General features: G+C 44.4%; 2 protein-coding genes across 4 annotated transcripts in view; one reads left to right on the forward strand and one right to left on the reverse strand.

Moving 5' to 3' along the window:
* Window positions 1-2,674: 2,674 nt before the first annotated feature.
* On the reverse strand, window positions 2,675-8,177 carry C2H9orf78 (chromosome 2 C9orf78 homolog). Its single transcript, XM_077284415.1, has 9 exons — window positions 8,009-8,177; window positions 7,760-7,819; window positions 7,513-7,564; window positions 6,099-6,169; window positions 5,935-6,015; window positions 5,600-5,797; window positions 5,371-5,507; window positions 4,260-4,358; window positions 2,675-3,817 (listed from the first exon to the last, which is right to left on the reverse strand). The coding sequence occupies exons 1-9, from the start codon at window positions 8,092-8,094 to the stop codon at window positions 3,726-3,728; spliced, it is 876 nt and encodes a 291-aa protein (XP_077140530.1). The 5' UTR covers window positions 8,095-8,177; the 3' UTR covers window positions 2,675-3,725.
* A 44-nt stretch (window positions 8,178-8,221) lies between these two features.
* Window positions 8,222-22,251, forward strand: part of USP20 (ubiquitin specific peptidase 20) — a 30,197-nt gene continuing 16,167 nt past the window's right edge. The window contains exons 1-20 of one of the 3 annotated variants that reach the window (XM_077284410.1): window positions 8,222-8,373; window positions 9,720-9,859; window positions 10,982-11,035; window positions 11,104-11,166; window positions 11,263-11,400; window positions 11,722-11,818; window positions 12,140-12,209; window positions 12,372-12,485; window positions 15,139-15,217; window positions 15,624-15,981; window positions 16,077-16,214; window positions 16,516-16,628; window positions 17,014-17,186; window positions 17,644-17,738; window positions 18,175-18,208; window positions 18,508-18,553; window positions 18,637-18,817; window positions 20,150-20,276; window positions 20,990-21,159; window positions 21,634-21,715. In XM_077284410.1, coding sequence (XP_077140525.1) covers window positions 9,779-9,859; window positions 10,982-11,035; window positions 11,104-11,166; window positions 11,263-11,400; window positions 11,722-11,818; window positions 12,140-12,209; window positions 12,372-12,485; window positions 15,139-15,217; window positions 15,624-15,981; window positions 16,077-16,214; window positions 16,516-16,628; window positions 17,014-17,186; window positions 17,644-17,738; window positions 18,175-18,208; window positions 18,508-18,553; window positions 18,637-18,817; window positions 20,150-20,276; window positions 20,990-21,159; window positions 21,634-21,715 — 2,213 coding nt within the window. In that variant the 5' untranslated portion in view covers window positions 8,222-8,373; window positions 9,720-9,778. The remainder of the gene's footprint in view (window positions 8,374-9,719; window positions 9,860-10,981; window positions 11,036-11,103; window positions 11,167-11,262; window positions 11,401-11,721; window positions 11,819-12,139; window positions 12,210-12,371; window positions 12,486-15,138; window positions 15,218-15,623; window positions 15,982-16,076; window positions 16,215-16,515; window positions 16,629-17,013; window positions 17,187-17,643; window positions 17,739-18,174; window positions 18,209-18,507; window positions 18,554-18,636; window positions 18,818-20,149; window positions 20,277-20,989; window positions 21,160-21,633; window positions 21,716-22,251) is intronic. The other 2 variants (XM_077284409.1, XM_077284412.1) reach the window with 2 other exon arrangements.

Consider the following 22,251-nt stretch of genomic DNA (forward strand, 5'->3'; position numbering starts at 1 on the left):
AATTTTCAGAGATTTGTTGGACCAGTTTGTGGTGATCTATTTGCTCGTGTTTACTTCCATCTGCATTTGCTGGACATGTAAGCTGTTTCTGCTCTGCAAAAACCTGAGACTATTAACCAGGCCTCCCTGGTTGAGCTAAGATATGCTTTGAACTGCCTTATAAGCTTATCTATCTGTGTTTGGACTAAGACAAGGATTTATTCGTGTCAAGTATCCTTAAGAATAACTGTGCTTCATAGACTTTCTGCTTGATTGCATTTTCCTCTGAAGTTTCCTATAGACTGCTAAGCTGCATTTGATATTTGCACAAAGTGTTGTGGACTTGAGTTTCTCTCTGCACCTGTTTGAATCACCGTGTGATAATATAGACTTTACCACTTATAAAAAACTGTGTCCTGTAGTTGTCTTGTTCCACGCAAAGAGTCTCCTGAGTTATCCCCTATAATTATTACAAATGCTTCCGAATAACTCATTAGTGAAACAAGATCGGGAAAGAAAAACAATAGTATCATTTATTGATGTAGTAACTCATCAGGAAGAACAGGACTGTAACCAATGACTGTCTGCAGGGAGAGCGAGAGATATAAGTAATAAACCTGGCATCTTGTACCCTCATTGCTATAGGTAAATGAAGACTGCACCATCAGGTGATCACAACTAGTCATTTTCCTCATTTGTCTCCCTTCCCTACAGGTAGAGGTGGGCTGGGGGTCTTTATGGGTACGGCCAAAATTCCATGCATTGCAGATCCCACCGTCCTACAGCCATCTAATCTTTATGGGGGCCCTAATATGTATAATTGGCTGGCCTTATTTATCCCCCAATGGATAATATTTAATGAATGGGAGGGTCACTAGACCCCCGGCATCCAAACACCTAAGGGTCTCTTTAGGTCAAAGTTGCACTTTTTGGGCATTTATGGTGTGTCCTGCTTATTTTCTATAAATGAGTAAGATGTGAACCCCCCGTTTAATAAATGGGCAACCAGATCATGTCCAAGTGACGGCCCAATTGATCTGGTGTCATGCTGCTCAGTTATTAGATTGAGCCGGACAATGTATTCTTAGGGTACGTTCACACAGGACTTTTTTGCTGCTTTTTTTTATGCTAATTTAGGTGCGTTTTTTGGTGCGTTTTTTGGGTACGTTCACACAGGACTTTTTTTGCTGCAGATTTTTGCTGCTTTTTTTATGCCAATTTTCAGCTGCTAGGACACCTCACAATGGCTCTTCACACCTTACTACCAGGAACTCCCTCACAATAGATCACAATCAGGACACCTCACAATGGCTCACAATGGCTCTTCACACCTCACTACCAGGAACTCCCTCACAATAGATCACAAACAGGACACCTCACAATGGCTCTTCACACCTCACAATGGCTCACAATGGCTCTTCACACCTCACTACCAGGAACTCCCTCACAATAGATCACAAACAGGACACCTCACAATGGCTCTTCACACCTCACAATGGCTCACAATGGCTCTTCACACCTCACTAACCACACCCCTAAGCTCTTGGCTGTGAGATCCCTTCCTGCTGGCCATGATTTTCTGCACAAAAAACGCAGCAAATAATGCTACATGCATTTTTTCAGCGTTTTTGCAGCGTTTTTTTCATCACCCATTCAAGTCAATGGGTGAAAAAACGCTGCAAAAACGCAGCAAAAACGCTGAAAGAAGTGACATGCCCTATGTCCAAAAAAAGCAGCAAAGCAGAAAAAACTGATCAAACAAAAAACCAACGTGTGTGCATGAGATTTCTGAAATCTCATAGGCTTTACTGGTACTGTAAAAAGCAGCTGAAAATTAGCATAAAAAAAAGCAGCAAAAAAAAGCAGCAAAAAAGTCCTGTGTGAACGTACCCTTAGTGTTAACACTTCAGCAACACACGGTGACAAAAATGTAGCACAAAAAGAAAATTTGATGTTCAAAGAGAAGAAAATAAATAAATAATAAATGTAAGACTGAACACAGGTTCCTTGGCCTGGTGGGGGACATCGGGGGCATCTAGCCATAGCTGAAATACTATACCAGACCAGGAAAATTCTAGCTAGACACTGGTTGGCAAATGGTCCTCTCTCGTTCGGTGTCTGAATGATACAATTCTGTTGTCTACATTGGATTAGTTGCCCAGCGATGGCAAACGATGTGATTAAGTCTAAATTCTAAGTTCTAAGTCTAAATGACTCTAGTGCTAGGATTACGAGATATTGAATGCTAATATAATGTTTTTTCTTTAGTTAGTCCCCAGTTGTTTTGTGTGCACCAAAAAGGGAGGAGGGGATTGTTTCAGTGGGGAGGTGGGATTACAGGGGGTAAATGGAAATCAATCTCGGACAGTGGGATTTAAACAAGCGTTAGCGGAAAGCGCGTAAAAAACCCACACAAAAGTTAAAATAGATAAATTTGGTATCCCTGCGTTCAGAATCGCCCGATCTATCAAAATATAAAATAAACTATTCAGATCAGTAAGCAGCATAACGAGAACAAAAGTCGAAACACCAGAATTATGCTTTTTGGCCACCACAATATTGCAAACAAAATACATTAACAGGCAATCAAAACATCATGTACCTTAAATTGGTGTAAATAAAAACATCAACTCAGGGTGCAAATCGTAAGCCCTAACACAGCCCCAGATCCTGAAAAATGAGAACGCTACAGGTCTCGGAAAATGGCAACAAAAACAATTTTTATTTATTTTTACAAAATTTCCGATTTTTTTTTTACCACCGAAATAAAATAAAATAAACTACGGTATACATGTTTGGTATCTGCGTACTCGCACTGATCTGGAGAATCATATTACCGGGTCAATTTTACCATATAGCAAACATGGTAAATAAAGGCCAAAAAACAAATTGTGGAATTGTGCTTTATTGCAATTTCAACTCACTTTTTCCCATTTTCCAGCACGCTACATGGTAAAATTAATGGTGTAATTTAAAAGTACAACTCATCCTGCAAAAAAACAAGCTCTCATATGACTAGAAAAATAAAGTTATGGCTCTGAGAAGAAGGGGAGGAAAAAACCCAAAAATTGCTGAGTAGCGATGGATTCAAAAGTGTGAAATCAACTTCTTAACACCTACCACTTTCGCTGAGATATGACTTTGAGGTTGAAGGCCCAAAGCCTGAGGCTGCACTACAACCTGATCCCTTCTGATATCCGTCTGGTAGAGCGGAGCCCGATCATGTAATAAATCCACCTGCTTTGGATTTGGATCTAGATAAAGTCTGCATGGTAACACAGAGGCATGTGGTCATCTGAATGTCTCAGTAGTGCAGCCTCAGTTACGAGGCCTCTGACATCAAGGCATTATATCTCTGCATAGAAGTAAGATATGAAGAAGCAGTTTTCACATTTTTAATGTACAGTAAAGTGAATTAAATTCCTACTCCCACTTTCATAAAATTATTGCGGAAAAAAAACCCACAAAAATAAAGTCACAATGGTAAAGAGACAATTTAATTGCATCCCTTCACCAGATACAATACAGGTAAAAGTTAATAAAAATGAAATCAGACATAAACCCACAAATAACACTGAAGTCTTTGTCCCTTAGACACAAGTCTTTGTCTTTCGTTCCAACATGTCTTAGCTGGAAGTTATGTGGTGGTAGAAGAAAAAGAAGGAAATAAAGAGAAGTCCTCTCCGCTCCTGGGTACCTGAAGTCCATCATTGTGTCTCATTATTACAGGTCACTGGATGGCAGCATTAGTAACGTCGGTTCATTTTCTTAAATTTCTCATAATGATAGTCGTCTGTGGCTTTCTCGTTGGATGGACGCTTGCGGTTTGGAGGAGACTCTGAAGATGAAGGATCATACAATCAGGATATATAAATATAGAGATAATCATCTATGTGAATCTTAGGACAAAGCTGCGATAAAACTCGGTATAAATGTCTGACAATTAGCGATGAGCGAGCGTGCTCCGAAAAGGTGTCATCTGAGCACGCTCGTGTCCTGATACAGTGTCTCGTGGCTGTTCGACAACCGCAATACATGCATGGATTCCCTGTCTGTTAGGCACTCCCTGCATGTGTTGTGGCTGATGAACAGCAGCGAGACATGCAGCTGCGGGAACGTCAAACATAGTATTCGAGCACTCCGAAGTCACTATACTAGGACATGAGCATGCGCGCATAACACCTTATCTGGGAACGCTTGCTCATCACTACTGACAAGGCATCATTTTTCCCTACTTAGGGAATAGCTGGAGCCGACTACAGCCCCAGGTTTGTACTCACTCTCAGGCTCTGGCTTCTCTGTATCACCTACACGAAGGGGACGCGCTTTAGGCTCTTCCTTGTGACGTCTCAAAGGGGTGTTCAGGTCCTCCTGGTAGACTAAAAACCAACAGGAAAAGTGTTGTCAAAGGGGTTATATATATTATATATGGCTATTTTAGGTATATATATCCTGTCCACAGAATCATGGGGAAAGATTGGGGGTCCCCAACTCCCCAGTATGAAAAGAAAAGTAGTGATCTTGTGCAACTACTGCTCCATTCACTGGCAATAGGAGTTGTGGTCACACATGCTCACTACTGCATCATTAACACTGAAGTTTTTATAACTGTTCTTGCAATCGACAACCTAATCCCCCCTGTGATCATACATTTATCATCTCTCCTATGAATAGGTGATAAACATTGTTGTTAAAAGGTTTGTCCAATAGACAGTCAGTCCCATCTTAAATGAGGAAAGCATTTATGACAACTCTTAAGCTGTACGCTAAGAAACTGTTCTATAAAGAAACAGCGCCACTTTCCTCATGGTCTGAGTCTGGTATCACAGCTTAACCTCATGCAAGCAAATCTGACTGAATTGCAATATCATATATGGCCTTCGGACAGGAAAGAGGCTGATCCATGGAAGACAAAACCATTGTTCTCTAATATCAACCTCCTTAACAGAATTCAAAGTTTTAGCACATAATTTGCAAAATAGCATTCTTTGGATTCTATATAGTGCTATGAGGATTTAGGAGGAGTCTCATTAATTTTTGGAAGCCGCCATGTTTCCGATGATCAATAATGAAGGAGCTGCCAATGTGCATCTGCCATGGTTAACAGAAAAATGTCATTCACCCCTATTAAACGATCATTTAAAAATCAAAAACAAAAAAAACAAGTTATCCTCTAACCATGGAATACAGGATAACTTGCTAATCGTTGTGGGCCCGACAGCAGGGACCACCAGCGATTGCACGATCGAAACTCTAGAACTCCAATAGGTCCAGCAGCCCCATCCTCATTGGAGGCGCATTCTCGGGTTCTGCTCCATTCGCTCGGTTCACAGCACTAAATATTGATGGAGGGGTCCTAAGATTTATCATACTATGACCTCCGAATCTTACATCGATTGTGCTGTACGTAGTTGACAGCCATGTTGGTGGGCACAAAGGAGGTCTGCTTGTCCTTCTTCTTATTCTGCTGCTCGGCCAGTAAGCGGGCTTTGGCTTCCTCAGTGAAGATGATGTTTTTGATTTTTGCACTAAAAATAATAAAATATTTTATTTATATTTGTCACATTAGTCTTTATTGACATTAATTCCCACTTCAGATATATACACAAAGCTCACATACTCTATGCCCAGGTCCACCTCCGGGATGCCGCTCAGCATCTGATTGGACAACATCTCCTCGGTCTTCTTGGCGGAGGACACCTTGATGCTGTCTGGGAGCTCGTACAAGCAATCCTCCGCACTCTTCGGCTTCACCTTCTTCTCTTCATTCTCAATGATTCCTTTTCTTTTCTTCAGCTCTGTCTCTATGTACTTCATCCTGAAATTGCAGAAATAAGAGATATTCTTAGTATTAAAACACCACAGTACAATTACCGAACTGTGCAGAACAACCCCCCCACTAATACCACCAATGAAGAGCGATATCAAACCCCCCAGCACTACCCATACACCTACATGTCAGCATCTTCATCCCTCCTGTTGGTTTCCGCTGAGAATGACGTCCCCAGGTTCAGCTCCTCATCGTCTCCAATCTTACTGAAGGTAACAGAATAAATGTCAGACGAGCTCCGACCTCCTCATCCGGAATCACAGCATTACAGAATTGTATAAAAAGTTACCTGTCCTTCCCACGATCCTTCAGCTTTTTCATATCCACCATCCCTCCAGTTTTGATTTTGAAAGGATCATCCTATGAATAAACAAACAATCATAAAAAGAGGTTCTCGGCAGCTGCAGCATACTATGAATCCATATGATCAGCTTCATCAGGCTTCCAGTTGCCACAAAACTAATTCTGCACCCTGCAACTGCATCACAGAGTTGTATTTGGGGGTGACAGAGGGACACTCCAACAGGCTAACCTTCTGCGATACTGCAGTCACTATTAACCACAGCCTCTGAGGGGGATAAACAGCCAGGATTGGAGTCATCTCTGATTCCAGACATTGAAGCAGAAACAAGCTGTGATTACTACGGATACAGCTCCTCCCTTGGTGCAAACAACATAATGCCAGCATGGTAGTGTTATAGTATGAAGACCCAGCAGCAAAGATCTCAGGTTCTTGAGATCTGAGAATTAGGTTATTGTGCTTATCATAAAGCTGATATCACAACTACGTGATATATGGACCAGGCCCACTGCTGCGTCTCCTGACCTCACGGTCTCATATGCCTGAGTCAACCAGCACAGGTTAGGAGGCCCCATGGTCGGGCCTGGTACTCTCATCTGGCCTCAGTCACACCTTAAAGAAACCCTCTTGCAGAATTGATACAATGAGTTATGTCTAGGATCGGGCCTGACATAAGCAGAGCACTAGAGGCATTCACTCTTTTGTGCTCCTGACTCTTTTTTTGCCACACTTATCCCCCTACAACCGGGCCCTATACACAACATCTAGTTCCAGTTTTTCTCAGAGGGTTCCTTTCACTTGAATAGACGCTGTACCATAATAAGGAATTAACATATTTGGAAAACCTGCCTTAAAGGGGTTGTCTGGTCCAAAACTCCATGTCTGCAGTCACTCCGCTGGGAGTGGGCACGTGACCACACGTATGTGATATGAGTACCCCGGCCACAATCCGACTAGATGGACTAGCCTCCCTCAATTCAAGTGTATTGAGCGAGACTGTAAACAGTCTTGTGCCCACTCCCAGCAGCAGAGAACCCTCACAGCTTGTAGGCTCGTGATGTGAAGATTCACAAGTCTGCAGTCACATATAATGACTGCAGACTTGCAGTTTTAGACCAGGCAACCCCTTTGAAAGTGTTTATATCAAGATATGAAGTTAACCTCTATCGGTGGGACAGGGGATTACTTACTGATCGCTGGTGGTCCGACTGATGGGATCCCCCCCCCTCGATACCATAAACAGGATCCAAAGTCCTCTATGCGAATAGAGCACTAGAGAGCAATTGTGACCAGTCCTCTTATTGACAGGGGTATCGGCAGGACCCCCCAGCAATCAGGAACCTAATGAATAGGGGATAACTTAATATTCTGGTACGACCCCTTTAATACCACGTGGACTCACCGCCATTACTGATTCTTCTGGTAATTTCTCTCCAACCAACAGAGCGGCAGCACTGCAGAGAGAACACAAGGTCGGGGGACAGTCATTTTATGTAAATCCAGGCAGTGTAACACTCCGGTGACATCTTTTAGTTTGCTACAATGTATCAGTGCAGGCACAATGTATTGTAAGTGCAGGCAGGTGATTGCCTGCATTGGATACAATTGCAGCAAACCCTCAGCTGAATGGATTTCTTCCTCGCTCATACCTGACACCATTTTGTCGCTTTCTTAAACTCTGCACCTCTTTAGCTTCTTCGAGTTTCCTTCTGAATACACATAACAAAAAGGTATTAAGAACAGCAACAAGGAAAATCTACACATACTGCTCCAATGCTAAGAAAACCAACCAATCAGACTGATTCTATCACTCTCCAAAGTGGGTTTCTAAAAATGAAAGGTACCATCTGATTGGTTGCTTGGACTTCATTAACAGCCCATGGTGACCCGTCACTGACCTAACCTCCTTGGTCACCCCTTGGTCTTCCTCCTCTTCCTCGGAGCTGGAGGCTTTGCGCCTGCGGAAGTTTTTACCGGCTGGCATTTTCGATTTACACACGAGTCTGGAAAATAAGATGTAAACAACAGTAGGACGACTTTACTTCCGGCGCGGAGTGATGACGCAGTGACGCCCTTCTGAGGCTTTTAGGCTCCACCCCCGCACTGGCAGTGAGAGGAGGGGGTGGAGCTAAGAAATCATCCGTCAACAGCTGCAGGAAGATGGGGCCCCGAGTGCAGGCGGCGCTGCCATAGACCGGGGCGGAGGTGAGAGTCCTGCAGCGGCTGCACCCGGAGGAGGAGTGTATACTGAGGGCAGAGGCAGGTATACTGTGTGCATATGTTATATATATGGACGCTATTGCTGGAAAGATGCATCATCCTACTGGGAAAGCTGGGTGACAACCAATATGGCTGCCCAGATTTCGTCACCCAGCTTTCCCAAAGCCCTAAATGACCCCTCTGTTTAATGATGTATAAGCAATTCCTGTCTCCTTGGAAAACTAGGAAGAATTGCCTTTCAGGGCTTTGGGAAAGCTGGGTGACCACCAATATGGCTGCCGCTAGAGCTCCCACAGGGGTTGTTGTCTCTGGTAATATGCGGCAGAGGGGCTGCACTTTGACTAATCTCAGGGAGGGCGATAGTCTCTGGTATATACCGATATACATGTGTTTATTGGAAGGAGCGCCCCTATGACAACTCTTCCTGTTCTGCGCCTAGTTGTCAGGACATTGCCCTGTGCATATTAAGGTCACTGCACTTCTTCTTTTTTCTTTTTATGGCGTATTTTGCACCTAACTTCAATTTCATGTCCAAGGTCTGTACAGAGTTAGCAAAAGACTGGATTTCAGCAAGTGAGTTTCCATTCACTGCCAGCAAGCGGGGGTCTTGGAATTGAAATGTGAAGTATATGATAAAGGTGCAGAATAATTTTTTATTTTTCTTTATTATCATAAAAACCGAACATATAATCAAATAAATGCAGGTTCAGGTCCTACAGGGATTAAAATAAAAAAAATTAAACCCAGAAACTTGAATCGACAGATTTTCCCCACATAAAAATGTCATGTACAAATAAAGAAATAAGAAAACAAAAAAAAATAATAATTTGGTTTTGCTGCATCCGTGAAAGTCTGATCTATGAAAAAATAAAATTATTTAACCCAATAATTCCTTTTTTTTTTCCTTTAAGAAATATTAAGAATTACTTCTCTCCCCCTAGAAAAATGCAATAACAGTAAGTGATATGTACCCCAAAAGTGGTGCCATTAAAATGTACAGGGACAATACAAATCAAGCTCTTATATGGCTAATTTGAAGGAAAAATTAAAAAGGGGAAGAAAATTTTAACTCATAGAAGAAGAGAAGGATAAAACGAAAGCGCAAAAAATGAAACCTGGCTGCATCATTGGTGGGTTACTGCATCTTGTCCTCTAGGTCTTCTGCCTTTTTCCTGTAGGTGGGGAGGTGAAGCTGCAGACTATAACCTATAGTGATGTTCTCAGTGATTTTGTAGCCGGGGGTCGGCACGGCCGTCATTGATAGTAGCGCCGGGGTCCTGGTTAAAAGGATCGATTACAATAATGGGAAGCATTTTGTGGAATTGTCTTTTAAGCAATTGCTGCCCCTTTAGCGGCTGATTTAATCCAGTCCTTGCTTTTTTTTTTCAGGCCGTCTCTGCTCATCAAGGGTCGGGGCGAGGACCTTTTTGCCGTCACTTGTAAACACTATGGGCGAGATGGACGATTTCTGTCCTCATCTGGATTCCATTGGAGAAGTCACCAAGGAGGATCTGATCTTAAAATCCAAGGTGAGCTCCCTGGGAGGGGGGGGAGGGGGCACCTACGACGGCTTTCATGGTTAGATAGAGACTACCGGGGAACAATAGCCACGTATGGACCACATGATAATGGCCTTATCAGTAGCATGGTACCGCCGATGCATCTCATCCCTGCCACAGTAATGCTGGAGGCGCAGAATCAGACTGAGCGCTCCCAATATTAGCAAACACAAGAGGTCCTAGAAAATTCTGCCTTCATTCGAACTGAACGCGCTCACTGACTGTTTAACTGTTAACTCATTCTCCAGCCAGTAATAGACAGTTCAACAGGGAGGCTGTAAAAGGGGAATGTTGCAACATTTTTCTAAAAAAAAAAGTTGCAATTTGATTTATTTTTTTTTTTTTAAAGGGATTGCTAGCACAGCTGGATGACCCCTTTAAATTTAGCTGAGTTCAGCAGGACCAGATGACTTTCTAATGTATGTGGGGACCTCCTGACTCTCCCTCCCGCATATTATTCTAAAGACCCCCACGCACATTAGAGTGAGGTTCCCTGGAGCTGCCAATTTCAGCAGGACAAGCTGACCACCTGACGTTTATGGGGGTCTCCCCACTCTCCCCCAGATGAGAAAATGAGAAGGATCTTGTATTTAGAATGCCCACAATCAATCTTTTTGTACTCGGGGAGTGGGGGGAAAAGCCTCCGCCAGAGGTTTCTGTCAACCGCTTACTCCCCTCTCCTTTTAAATAGTGCACACTCGCAGAGACCGAGTGTGCATGTGTATGTCATCTGCCCACTGACTGTTATCTAAGGTGAGGGGCACGTTTACCTTTTATCATTTATTTTATGGCGGGCGATTAATTATAAAATCTGGAAAACCCCTTTAACTTCCTCCAAGTTAAAGGGCTATTCCATTGAATTTGGTAATCGCACATAGTGCCACGTTCTCCACGTAGCATTGCATTAACAGATGATTTTGGGGTGTAAAATGGGAACATGCCCCTTTTTTGATGCATTTCTGTCCCACTGGGCAGAGGGACAGCCTCCATGTATGGAAACGTATTGTTCATAAGAGGCAAATATGGCCAATCTACTTTCCTTGCAGCCTGTGATGTTGAAATAATGCTAGTGTTTTATTTCTTTTTCCATAGGGAACCTGCGAGTCTTGTGGGGCCGGTGGCCCCAACCTGTGGGCCTGTCTGCAGGTAAGTGTCCCCTAGCTGAGCGGCGCACATCATACTGGAGAGATCTGACCTCTGCCTTCTGCTTCCAGGATGGATGCCAGTACGTGGGATGTGGCGAGTCCTATGCTGATCACAGTACCCTACATGCCCAGGTGACCCCCTAACCCTATGCCCTGTGTATCAGAGGGTCGGTAGTGTCGGGACAAGTCGTGAGTGAATCTGCCACCTCTTGTGTTGGGGTCTTTTAGGCTAAGAAGCACAATCTAACGGTGAACCTGACCACCTTCCGGGTATGGTGTTATGCCTGCGAGAAGGAAGTTTTCTTGGACTCGAGAGTTCCTTCTCCTACTCACTCCCAGTCAACCTCCCCCAAGCTGAGCCACCGGGTATGTGTCCTTAAAGGTGTTGTTCAGTGAAAATCGTTGGGGGTCCGGCCGATGGCGCCTGCACTGATCTGCAAATTGTGGAATTGAGCGACATGTTGGATGTCCAATCTCTACTCCATTAATTCTTTATGGGCTCCCAGAAAAATGAATGGTGTGGCAGTCGAGCATGTGTAGTGCTAATACTTTCTAAAAGTGCCGATCATTGCAGGTTGGACTCCCACCAGCATCCCCTATTTTCATCAGACAACCCCTTTAAGTAGGGGCTGCAAAGACTACTTTGTGGGCACGATACATTAGTTGACGCCTTTCTCTTCTCCGTAGGACGTACCTGCTGCTGCTTATCCATTAAAGTCCGTCCCCATCGCAGTGGCTGATGACGGGGAGTCGGAGAGCGATGACGATGACCTGAAGCCCCGCGGTGAGAGCCTGTGGCCTCCTATCTTTGTCCAGTACATGGCCAGCAATGAGCATTCACATGACACTTAAATATTACTGGTTGTTGACCCGCAGAACAGTCATAGGGACCCAGATATTCTTGCCAGAGATTAACTCAGCCGCTTCCATTACATCTGATGGAGCCGTGAGATGCTAATCTGCCTACACATGCAAGAATACCTTATTGCTCCATAACTGGGCGGATCTGCTACTGTGGGGGGTCCAGGAAAAGTGGGAATGAGCTATAATGGGGGAGGGGACATTACAAATGCTTTGACTTCTAATTTCCGTCTTTTGTCTCCAGGTCTTACAGGGATGAAGAACATTGGGAACTCGTGTTACATGAATGCTGCCCTGCAAGCGCTTTCCAACTGGTAAGACTCTGGGGGTCTACCACACACTAGTGTCGTGGTCTGGGGGCATGTGCAATCTCGTATCACGTATTCACTCTTCACATTCCCTATCAATTCACTATGCATCGCTTTATAGGACCTTGTGATCAGTTCTACTACTAAGTGCAGCCTCTCTCCTCACAGCCCCCCGCTGACGCAGTTCTTCTTGGAATGTGGTGGTCTGGTGCGGACGGACAAAAAGCCGGCACTGTGCAAGAGCTATCAAAAGCTAGTGTCAGAATTATGGCACAAGAAGCGGTAAGTGGGCATGACTTTCCATGTATGTTGTGTATGCGTGGGGTTCAATTTGCCCATTTTCCCAGGGGAAAAATATTTGCCTTGTGTTATGGTCACTGGTGTCTTTCTTCTCCCCCTTAGACTCTGCAGTAGTTATGCCTGGTATATGTCTTTAAAGGGATTTAGATCTAAGGCTGGAGTCACACATGGCGTAAGACAATACGCCACGTATTATACGTCCGTACTACGGCCGTAATACGGAGAAATGTTCCCAAAATAGTGATCCGTAGTCAGGGTGTGTCAGCGTATTTTGCGCATGGCATCCTCCGTATGTAATCCGTATGGCATCCGTACTGCGAGATTTTCGCGCAGGCTTGCAAAACCGACATCTAATGGATTTATGTGCTCAAATGTTAGGGAAAACATATATACAGTGTGTATATATATATATATATATATATATATATATATATATATATATATATATATATATATATATATATAGTCATTGAGACACATATATATATATTCTGTATTTAGATTTCATTCAGCGCGATATCTGTGAACAGCCGGTAATTCAATTGCCGGCTTTTCATTTCTCCTGCACAAACCCGACAGGATATGAGACATGGTTACATACAGTAAACCATCTCATATCCCCTTTTTTTTTTTTGCATATTCCACACTACTAACGTTAGTAGTGTGTATGTGCAAAATTTCAGCGCTGTAGCTGCTGAAATAAAGGGTTAAATGGCGGAAAAAATTGGCGTGGGCTCCCGCGCAATTTTCTCCGCCAGAGCGGTAAAGCCAGTGACTGAGGGCAGATATTAATAGCCAGGAGAGGGTCCATGGTTATTGGCCCCCCCCATGGCTACAAACATCTGCCCCCAGCCACCCCAGAAAAGGCACATCTGGAAGATGCGCCTATTCTGGCACTTGGCCACTCTCTTCCCACTCCCTGTAGCGGTGGGATATGGGGTAATGAAGGGTTAATGCCACCTTGCTATTGTAAGGTGACATTAAGCCAGATTAATAATGGAGAGGCGTCAATTATGACACCTATCCATTATTAATCCAATTGTTGGAAAGTGTTAAAAAACCACACACACACATGATTAAAAAGGATTTTAATGAAATAAACACAGCGGTTGTTGTAATAATTTATTGTTCTCGCAATCCATTTCCAGGCCCTCGCTTGGCAAAATAATAAACACACAAGATACATACCTTCTGATGTCAGATCACGTCCCACGAAGTAATCCATCTGAAGGGGTTAACTAATATTACAGGCAGAGCTGCGATAAACCACTCGCTCGTGCCTGTAATCCCCGGGTGCTGAAAGGAAAGCAGTGATCTGTACTTACATTGAGTCGCGGTGAGGCGCCCTCTGGTGGATGTTCTCATGAACTGCAGCCTGGGAACTTTTTCCCACGCTCCAGGTCATATGAGGACATCCACCAGGGGGCGCATCACCGCGACTGAAGGAAATGTAGGTCAATGACCTACATTTCATTCATTCGCCGGGGATTACAGGCACGGAGCACAGCTGCATTAGCAGGGCTCCTGCCTGTAATATTAGTTAACCCCTTCAGATGGATTACTTCGTGGGACGAGACGGTTCACCAGAAGGTATGTATCTTGTGCGTTTATTATTTTTCCAAGCGAGGGTGTTCCTGATGGATTGCGAGAACAATAAATTATTACAACAACCGCTGTGTTTATTTCATTAAACTACTTTTAAATCATGTGTGTGTGTGTTTTTTAACCCTTTCATACAATTGGATTAATAATGGATAGGTGTCATAATTGACGCCTCTCCATTATTACTCTGGCTTAATGTCACCTTCCAATAGCAAGGTGGCATTAACCCTTCATTACCCCATATCCCACCGCTACAGGGAGTGGGAAGAGAGTGGCCAAGTGCCAGAATAGGCGCATCTTCCAGATGTGCCTTTTCTGGGGTGGCTGGGGGCAGATGTTTTTAGCCACGGGGGGGCCAATAACCATGGACCCTCTCCTGGCTATTAATATCTGCCCTCAGTCACTGGCTTTACCATTCTGGCGGAGAAAATTGCGCGGGAGCCCACGCCAATTTTTTCCGCCATTTAACCCTTTATTTCAGCAGCTACAGCGCTGAAATTTTGCATATACACACTACTAACATTAGTAGTGTGGAATATGCAAAAAAAAAGGGGATATGAGATGGTTTACTGTATGTAAACCATGTCTCATATCCTGTCGGGTTTGTGAAGGAGAAATGAAAAGCCGGCAATTGAATTACCGACTTTTCACTAACAGCGCTGCGTATTTCTCGCAAGTCACACTGCTGGTCCGTGTGGAATCCGTATTTTTCTCGCCCCCATAGACTTTCATTGGCGTATTATTTGCGCAATACGCTGACAAACGCAGCATGCTGCGATTTTGTACGGCCGTAGAACGCCGTATAATACTGAACCGTAATATACGGCTGATAGGAGCAGCCCCATTGAGAAGCATTGTGCCGTATGTAATGCGAGTTTTACGTACGTAGTTTTTGCGCTCTTACGTACGTAAAACACGCATGTGTGACCCCAGCCTAATACTTATCACCTCTCCAGTGGACGGGTAACCATTTTTTTTAGAACCCGGGATACCCCTTTATTTGTCTTTCTACTACTCTTTTTCCATTACTCAGGCCCAGTTATGTGGTGCCCTCCAGTCTGTCCCATGGAATTAAACTGGTTAACCCCTTATTTCGAGGCTACGCCCAACAGGTGAGTCACACAATATGCTTAGATCTGTTTCACTGCTGCATAGTCATTCAGAACTGCAGGAAAGCTGAGTATTTAGAAAATTGTAAGGAGATGGAATTCATCAAGCACTTTACACGAGAAAATTGGTTATAAGAAGTCGCAAATAATTGTGCAAAACGTTTTTTCTACTGTTGGAGTTTTGTTTTTTTTAACCCAAAACTTTTCTTAACTTTTTGAAAAGTGGATGATTAACTATAATTTACCCTATGAAAGTGTTGTAAATGATAGCCGTAGTGGCTTGCAGCACAGGAAGCTGAGAGCTGCACCAAATTCATCCAGAAGCGTACACGTGGATCAAGCCCGGTGCCTAAAATGTTTGTTTTGATGAATTCTCCTCCCTAAGAGTATATTTCTTCTGCATGGATAGGACACCCAAGAATTCCTGCGTTGTCTCATGGACCAGCTACACGAAGAACTTAAGGAACCGACACCGTCTTATAACCATGACCAGGAAGACGAGGAACAGGAAGATCAGCGGGAGATGGAGCGCGGCACAACGGAGGAAGACTTTCTGTCCTGCGATTCTGGCGGAGAGATGGGTGACGGGGAAGGAGGGGGAGGGGTGGGCTCGCTTGCGGAGATGGAGCTGTTGATCCGGGAGGAAGCTGGAAGGTCCATCTCCGAGAAGGAAAAACTGAAGGAGAGGAGACTGTCGTATTGTCACCGCAGGACCAGCTCTGAGCAGGCGGATGAGGATGCAGATGTGGATACAGCAATGATACCAGGTAAAATCAACAAACGTACGAGCGCAAAATTGTGATCTTCCCACGTCTCTTGTCATCCACTGATTTGTTTTTTAATCCCTATTCTGACCCCTTAGAACCTGACAACGAGGCGTACATGCATTGCTCATCCCGGCCCTGCAGCCCTCATCCTCCTGACGCACACCCAAAACTCTCCAGCAGCCCCCCTCGCTCCAGTCCTTTGCGCACAGCACACTCCTATGTCTTAAAGAAAGGTAATGTGCGAGTTACAGAATATATGGGGGACCCTTTCTGGATGGGTCGCGTCAGTAGTAGCCACTGATGGGTTCAGATTTCACATGTCAACGTGGCCCATCAATATCCGATCCATTCCCCCGACCAGTCTACTGATTGAGGAGGGTTGTAGTGCAGCGGCACTGGCGTGACCCTGTAAGGGAGCAGCAGAAGCAGTCACAATGTACACAGCTGGGCTACCAATGATATATTAATGGCCTTTCCTAAGTTTGGATCAACCATTTTCAAGTTATAGAAAAAAAACTTTAACTCTTCTTACAGCGCAAGTCATGAGCGGAGGGAAACGGCGGTCCGAAATCAAATATCGCAGCGTCATTTCTGATATCTTCGATGGGTCCATTCTGAGCTTAGTCCAGTGTCTCACCTGTGACAGGGTATGTATTGGGACCAGGGCATTGTTTTATTCACCATGTAAAACCCCTTTATTATTCCCTATAATTTGTTCATTGTTTAACCCCTTCCTAACATCTGGAGGAACATCTGTCAGATTTTGGATGCATGTGTATTGAAAGGGCTCAGGAGCTCTGATTGCTGGTGTTGGAAGCAGGCGCCGGCTGTATCATGCAGACAGCACCCTCCTCTTATAGCAGCAACAAAAAATTAAAAGTCGCGGTTAAAGGGAAAACTTCAAGCAACAGTAAAGACTAAAACAAGGGATGATCTGTGTGCCATGCTTGGTATCCTCAGACCCTGCATTGGACCTGATGTGATATAAGTGGAGTGTTGCTTTAACATGACTGTTTTCCTTCTTTGACTTAGGTGTCCACCACCATTGAGACCTTTCAGGACTTGTCGCTCCCTATCCCAGGAAAAGAAGACCTGGCAAAGCTGCACTCCACCATCCATCAAAGTGCTGTGGTCAAATCTGGTACCTGCGGAGAAAACTACAGCAGCCAGGGCTGGCTGGCCTTCCTCATGGACTATATTCGCAGGTATCGGCTCAGGGCTGCCACTTTTAAAGGGGTTTCGCAAAAACCCCATGTTTTCTGGGTGTAGTTTGTTAACAAAATTAAAAACAAACAAACTGTGCCGTATTATTTTCCTCTGGTCCAACACTGGGTTTCTGCTACTGCTCCTGGTGTCTGTTACTGTCTGCAGTGGGGCGAGCTGTGGGGCGAGCTGTGGGCGAGCTCGGGGGCACTGTAAGGGGGGTGAACTCGACACTTTTGTTGTCAGCTTGCATTGGGGTGGCTGAGCTCACTGCATACAGGAACAGATACCAGGAGCTGCGGTGGGCTCTAGATGCTGGACCCTGGGAGGGTAAGAAAAGCCCAGGTTTTTTTTTTTTTTAAACTTATTACAGTCAGGGAATACGTTTTGTGAAACCCCTTTATGAAACCACATTACCACTCATGTGTTCTTCATCTGTCTGTGGATATGTTTGCCCAGGTTTGTGGTCTCCTGCATCCCAAGCTGGTTCTGGGGTCCCGTCGTCACCCTGGAGGACTGTCTCGCTGCTTTCTTTGCTGCTGATGAACTAAAAGGTAAAAGAGTGCAGTTAGAAAGAGCCGTGCTATCCTTGATTAAGAGCGGAGAGTGAGCATAAAGGTCGTCTTTCGCTCCGGAGCACCCGTCCTGTCCTGCATTACACACACAAGGCAATGATGGGAACAGGCAACGCTTTATTGCCCACCATCCCCTCTGGTGGCACTGCAGGGAAACTGGACACTTACTGCCAGGCTTCCCCACAACCGATCTCTGGTGATTCAGATGTGGAGGCCCCGGTGTGATCAGTCTCCAACAGGAAGATATTGCTCACTGTGGAGAAAACCTTTTAATCTCTAGAGACTGAGAAAAATGTAAACAATCTGTTCTAAATAGAGCTGCAGTGTAAAGTATGGTGGATGGTGTGTTAAAAATTAAATTTTACCACATTATCTTATGAAGAAAATATTTTAACTTCTATTTTCTTTTTTGAAGGTGATAACATGTACAGCTGTGAACGTTGTAAAAAGTAAGATATAGAGATATATAGATGTATATGGTGTCCATCTGACCTCTATGTATTTGTCTCGCTCTTTCTTCCTCTGGCACCCCTTTTCTTTCTCTGGCACCCCTTTTCTTTCTCTGGCACCCCTTTCCCTTTCTCTGGCACCCCTTTTATTTCTCTGGCACCCCTTTCCCTTTCTCTCGTGCCCCTTTTCCTTTCTCTCGTGCCCCTTTTCCTTTCTCTCGTGCCTCTTTTTCTTTCTCTCGCGCCCCTTTTTCTTTCGCGCTCTCTTTCCACATTACAATCTCATTACGTCGTTTCAGGCTAAGAAACGGAGTGAAGTACTGTAAGGTTTTGCGGCTGCCGGAGGTGAGTTCTTTTGTGTGACTTTTCCTCGCCATCCTCTGGTGTTTCCATACGTCGCAGTTTCATCCTTTCCTCCCTCTCCGCAGATCCTCTGTATACATCTGAAGCGCTTCCGACATGAGGTGATGTACTCGTTCAAGATCAGCAGCCATGTTTCTTTTCCCTTGGAGGGTCTGAACCTCCGACCGTTCCTGGCCAAGGAGTGTGTGTCCCACATCACCACATACGACCTGCTGGCCGTCATCTGTCATCATGGCACCGCGGGGAGTGAGTATTCTCTTCTCAGCCGATGTGTTGTGTTAGAACACTGTGTGTCCGTTACTGGCTAATGTCATCCAGCCAAGAGGGGCTGCTAGCTCCAATCGCAAGATTTTAACCCCTTCACCACCTATGATGTACATGTGCGTCATAGGTCGTGTCTCCCCCTTTGGTGTGGGCTTCAGCGATGAGCCGTCATCTTTCCCGCCGCATAACCGCTGATCTGATCAGCTGACATGTGCCCCTATCAGCCGCAGGAGGAGTCGCAACGCACCCATGGCTGTTAACAAGTTAAATGCTGCTGTCAATCTATGGCCCCCTTGCTTGTCATTGCACATCTTTTATGAAAGTTAGCTTTTGGCCGGCGTCAATAGGAAATGTTGATGTTTGCTTCAACCTTCCTAAGGTGACTATTGAAGCAAGTTAAAAAAATAGTAAAAAAAAGTTTTAAAAAATATTAAAGTTCAAATCACCCCCTTTTTAATAAATAAAAAATAAGCACACATTTGGCATCGCAATAAAAAATACACATATTTGGTATCGTTGTGTTCAGAATCGCCCAATCTATCAAACTATAAAAAGAATCCGATCGGTAAACGGCCTAACGAGAAAATAAATCTAAACCCCAGAATTAATTTATTTTGGTGACTGCAACATTGCAATAAAATGCTATAACGTTCAATCAAAACATTGTCTACTCCAAAATGGTATCAATAAAAACGTCAGCTCGGTGTGCAAAACATATGCCCTGACCTAGATCCTGGAAAATGGAGACACTATGGGTCTCGGAAAATGGCGCTTTTTTTTTTTTTTTCTCACCACTTACTACATAAAAGAAAACAAACAAACCTAGGCATGTTTTGTATCTGCAAACTCATAATGACCTGGAGAATCATAATGGCAGGTCATTTTTAGCATTTGGTGAACATGGTAAAAACAATTGTGGAATTGCACTTTTTTTTTTGTAACTTCACCGCACTTGGATTTGTTTTCCTGTTTTCCAGAACACTTATTTGGTAAAATCAATAGTGTAGTTCAAAAGTACAACTCGTCCTGCAAAAAACAAGCCCTCACATGGTCATATTGACGGAAAAAAGTAAAAAAGTTATGGCTCTGGGAAGAAGGGGAGGGGAAAATGAAAACGGAAAATCCCAAGGTCGTGAAGAGGTTAACCTCTTGGATGTCGCTGTCAACCATTAAGCGGTTGGAAGCAGTGGTCATCTCTTCTGTCAGACCATTGACTGCCCCCTATGTCAGCCACATACACACCTGTGGGAGCTGCCGTTCAGGCATGGGGCTCACACGACAAGCACCAGTTTTCACACGGACGTCCCGTTCCAGGTGGTCACTACATCTCCTACTGCCAGAACGTCATTAACGGGCAGTGGTACGAGTTTGATGACCAGTACGTCACAGAAGTGCATGAGACCGTGGTCCAGAATGCGGAGGCGTACGTCCTCTTCTACAGGTAAAGGGACTTTTTTCTAATGATTATTGCTTGAATTTCATTTTGCTAAATCTTCCTTCCAGTTCTCTAGTAAAGTTCCTTTTAATGTGGGACCCTTTAACAACCCCGGTACACCTTTATGGAATTGAGTTTCTCTGAAAATGTTGCCCTTTTGCCTTCTGCATTGCCTAGTGATGGTTGCAGAATGAGTAAACTGAAAATCTGTCAGGGAGCTCGTCATGACGAAATAGTTTATTACTATTACCTATGGTATTCTGAGCTCCTTTCAGCTGATTTGTGACTATATGGAAGTTAAGCTGAACCTTGCATTCATAAACCAAGGAAGAGGAGTTCAGCTAAGGTCACATCACGGTTTACCTTATGTTCAGGGATGACATCTGAAGCCTGGGATCCGTGATATGGACGTAGGCATTGATGGGGCCATTGAGTGCAATGATGCACACGGAGTCACTGTGTGATCTGGTGTGCATTGTTTTTTAACCGTAGGTCCCCTCCAAGCGCAAACATCCAAATCCTGTTTCCCATGGCTTCAGACGTAAGCCCCGATGGAGCCACTGAGCGTAGAGTAAAACGTGATGTTGCCATAGCCTTATACACTCTCACAACAGAACAAGCTCACTGACAGATTCTCAGTTAACTCAATCTGCATCCATCAATGGACCATGCAATCTAATTTTTTTTGCACTTGATGTTTTCACGTGTCGTCTACACAGAAAGAGCAGCGAGGACGCAGAGCGGGAGCGGCAGAAGGTCGTGTCTTTGGCTGCCATGAAGGAATCGGGACTTCTTCAGTTCTACATCTCTCGAGAATGGCTCAACAAATTCAACACTTTTGCAGAACCGGGACCAATAACGAACCAAAGCTTCCTGTGCTGCCACGGAGGTAGGTCTGCCACAACGGGGTCTCTGATTAGGGTGAAAGGACCTTATTCATCACCTGGCAATATTCTGCCATATTTAAAGGGATCTGCCAGGATTGGAAAAACATGGCGCCTATTTATTTTTTTTTCTTCCTTAAAATAGCGCCACATTTGTCTAAAGATTGTGTGATATTGCAGCACAGCCACATCGCTTCAAAGGAGCCGAGCTGCAATACCACACACAGCCTCGAGATAGCCGTGGCGCTGTTTGTGGGAGAGCAGCCATGTTATTCTAATTCTGCACGTTCCTCTCTGTGCACTCAGTGGGGTGGTCTGCTTTGGATTATCCCTCTTTTGTGCAAAGGACCCATCAACACTAAGCCGATCGTGTGACGTCCCGCTGCTGGGTGCGCTAGCGGTAATCTGCGGGGACCTGACCGCTTGTATTGGGACAGACAGGGGAACATCTGACTGTGCCCGTTTCCATCTCTCTGCAGGAATTCCTCCTAACAAGTATCATTATATAGACGACCTGGTGGTGATCCTGCCCCAGAACGTGTGGGAGTATTTGTACAACAGGTGAGATTTGTGGGCTTATCTATTGCGCGGCGGACATCACCCTTTTAGGGGTTGCATTAAGCTTAGTTATTGCTAGGGGTCCGACCACTGGGCCCCCCACCAATACCAAGATTGGAAAGTTATCCCCTTATCCCCATTACAGACACTGAGTTAAGGGCTGTGTACACAATAATGAAGACGTGATTTTTTTTTTTCTATTCTCCGTTTACTTGGTAAATGAAAAGTAAAACTTATTTCTAAATGGTCTCTAAGTTTTCTACCACTTTGTTGCTGCAGATTGTAAGTCTTTTATCTGGCTTAATGATCTGCTAATCAGATATAAATCCATTACATGACTCCTGGTCCTAATGGCTCTCTGCTCTTCCTCTCCTCTCACAGTGTTAGAGATAGCAGGAAGGAGGAGGGGGCATACATCGGTTTTCATATAGCGGAAAGGAGAAAAAAGCATGTACAGTCTCGGGGAGGGCAAAGAAAACTGGATATAGAAAAGGAGGAAAGAACATGAAAAGGAAATAAGTGCAAAACACCAAGGTTAC

Source organism: Ranitomeya variabilis, chromosome 2, assembly GCF_051348905.1.
Source record: "Ranitomeya variabilis isolate aRanVar5 chromosome 2, aRanVar5.hap1, whole genome shotgun sequence".
NCBI classification, from domain to species: Eukaryota; Metazoa; Chordata; class Amphibia; order Anura; family Dendrobatidae; genus Ranitomeya; species Ranitomeya variabilis.

Coding starts and splice junctions, on each gene's coding strand:
- C2H9orf78 (XM_077284415.1), bottom strand. CDS start 8,094: ATGCCAGCCGGTAAAAACTTCCGCAGGCGCAAAGCCTCCAGCTCCGAG. Junction 7,565..7,759: donor AAGCGACAAAATGGTGTCAG/GTATGAGCGAGG, acceptor TTCTCTCTGCAG/TGCTGCCGCTCTGTTGGTTG. Junction 6,170..7,512: donor CAGAAGAATCAGTAATGGCG/GTGAGTCCACGT, acceptor GTTTATTCATAG/GATGATCCTTTCAAAATCAA.